Here is a 1,895-nt window from a genome sequence, read left to right on the forward strand (position 1 = left end):
TACGCAACAATTTTATTTGATGATTTATGGTATAAACTTTGTTGAAAATTCTATTGAATGTTTTACGGACAAATTTTGTTTCTTGAGTTTACTTGAACTTGGGCATTGCATGCCAGTTAATCGAATTGTGTGCATGTGCAAGTTGAGGAAAGTGACGTAAGGTGATAAGTAATTCCGATAAGCAATTTTACGAATGCAGTTGAAATACGTTCTGAACAGACTGTAATTTACTCAAAGGACAGTTTTAATTGTTGTATGCAAACAATGTGGAAAATTTCCTATGTTTATGTAAATATTGAAATATTTCGGTAAGAAATTGTAATTACACGTACAAATACAATTCTGAATCATCAGACAATTGAACTTAAATTGATTCAAGTCACCGTCAAGTTAAAAAAATTCTGGTGAACATTATTTTTCAGAATGTCGTAAGGGAAAATGGTTTTCCACGCTGATAAGATAATGTATATTTTGTAAAAGCAGGTGTTGCTGGTAGGCTATTAGCATTGACATTAGCACTGGCATTTCAATATTTGCTTTCGACGTGCGACCATCGAAGAACTATGAAGAGTTTACCCAGCGTATTTTTATTAGTAACAGGGCTAGTATACCTCTTTGTTATTGGGAACAGTAGATGTAATGCGAAAAATGATGACGGAACGGATGTCCAGTTTGTGGGGTTCTTCAGTCCGATTAAACGATTTGAATGTAGATTCTTACAACGAGGAAAGGTGCGATAATCAGAAAAATCAAATGAATAAACATAGTGAATGTTATATTTTAATTTTCAGATACTCATACCATGGTTCCCTAAATGCAAAGTCGATCCGTCTGATGACTCCGATTCATTATCAAGCTCATCGTACTCATCGAGTTCATCGTCAAGTTCGGAAGAAGAATCACCGGTTGAACCCGAAAGTGAACCGGAAGGAGAACCTGAAGGTGAATCAGAACCAGAACCAGAAAGTGAACCAGAACCAGAACCAGAAAGTGAACCAGAAGTAGAACCAGAAAGTGAACCGGAAGGGGAATCTGAAGGTGAACCAGAACCAGAAAGTGAACCAGAAGTAGAACCAGAAAGTGAACCGGAAGGGGAACCTGAAGGTGAACCAGAACCAGAAAGTGAACCAGAATCAGAAAGTGAACCAGAACCAGAACCAGAAAGTGAACCAGAACCAGAACCAGAAAGTGAACCAGAAGTAGAACCAGAAAGTGAACCGGAAGCGGAACCAGAATCAGAACCTGAACCTGAGTCGGAGCCTGAACCGGAGCCGGAAAGCGATGCTGGATCACTACAAGGAACTGTGCCTTCATCGTCCTCATCGAGTTCGTCGTCATCAAGTTCTTCATCGTCAAGTTCAGAAGAAGGAACAGCGGTTGAACCAGAGCCCGAACCTGAGTCTGAGACCGAGTCTGAATCATCGAGTTCATCATCAGGTACAAAAGAAGGAGCAGAAGTTGAACCCGAAGTTGAACCGGAACCCGAGGTCGAACCAGAGCCCGAATCCGAGCCTAAACCTGAGTCTGAATCTTCAAGTTCATCTTCAAGTGCAAAAGGAGAAGGAGACGTTGAACCTGAAGCTGAACCAGAGCCTGAGGTTGAGCCAGAGCCCGAATCTGAGCCTGAACCCGAGTCTGAATCGTCAAGTTCATCTTCACATGCAAAAGGAGAAGGAGACGTTGAACCTGATGGTGAACCAGAGCCTGAGGTTGAACCAGAGCCCGAATCTGAGCCTGAATCCGAGTCAGAATCATCAAGTTCATCTTCACATGCAAAAGAAGGAGCAGACGTTGAACCCGAAGTTGAACCGGAGCCTGAGGTTGAACCAGAGCCCGAATGTGAGCCTGAACCCGAGTCAGAATCATCAAGTTCATCTTCACATGCAAAAGAAGGA

The 1,895-nt window shown here is 42.1% G+C and overlaps 1 protein-coding gene across 3 annotated transcripts in view; it reads left to right on the forward strand.

The window, feature by feature from the left end:
* Positions 1-502: 502 nt before the first annotated feature.
* Positions 503-1,895, forward strand: part of LOC105273567 (retinitis pigmentosa 1-like 1 protein) — a 3,169-nt gene continuing 1,776 nt past the window's right edge. Inside the window, exons 1-2 of one of the 3 annotated variants that reach the window (XM_011316074.1) lie at positions 503-731; positions 792-1,659. In XM_011316074.1, coding sequence (XP_011314376.1) covers positions 564-731; positions 792-1,659 — 1,036 coding nt within the window. In that variant the 5' untranslated portion in view covers positions 503-563. Of the gene's footprint in view, positions 732-791; positions 1,882-1,895 lie in introns of all 3 variants that reach the window. The other 2 variants (XM_011316071.1, XM_011316073.1) reach the window with 2 other exon arrangements.

Source organism: Fopius arisanus, unplaced genomic scaffold (genome assembly GCF_000806365.1).
Source record: "Fopius arisanus strain USDA-PBARC FA_bdor unplaced genomic scaffold, ASM80636v1 scaffold00006, whole genome shotgun sequence".
Classification (NCBI taxonomy): domain Eukaryota; kingdom Metazoa; phylum Arthropoda; class Insecta; order Hymenoptera; family Braconidae; genus Fopius; species Fopius arisanus.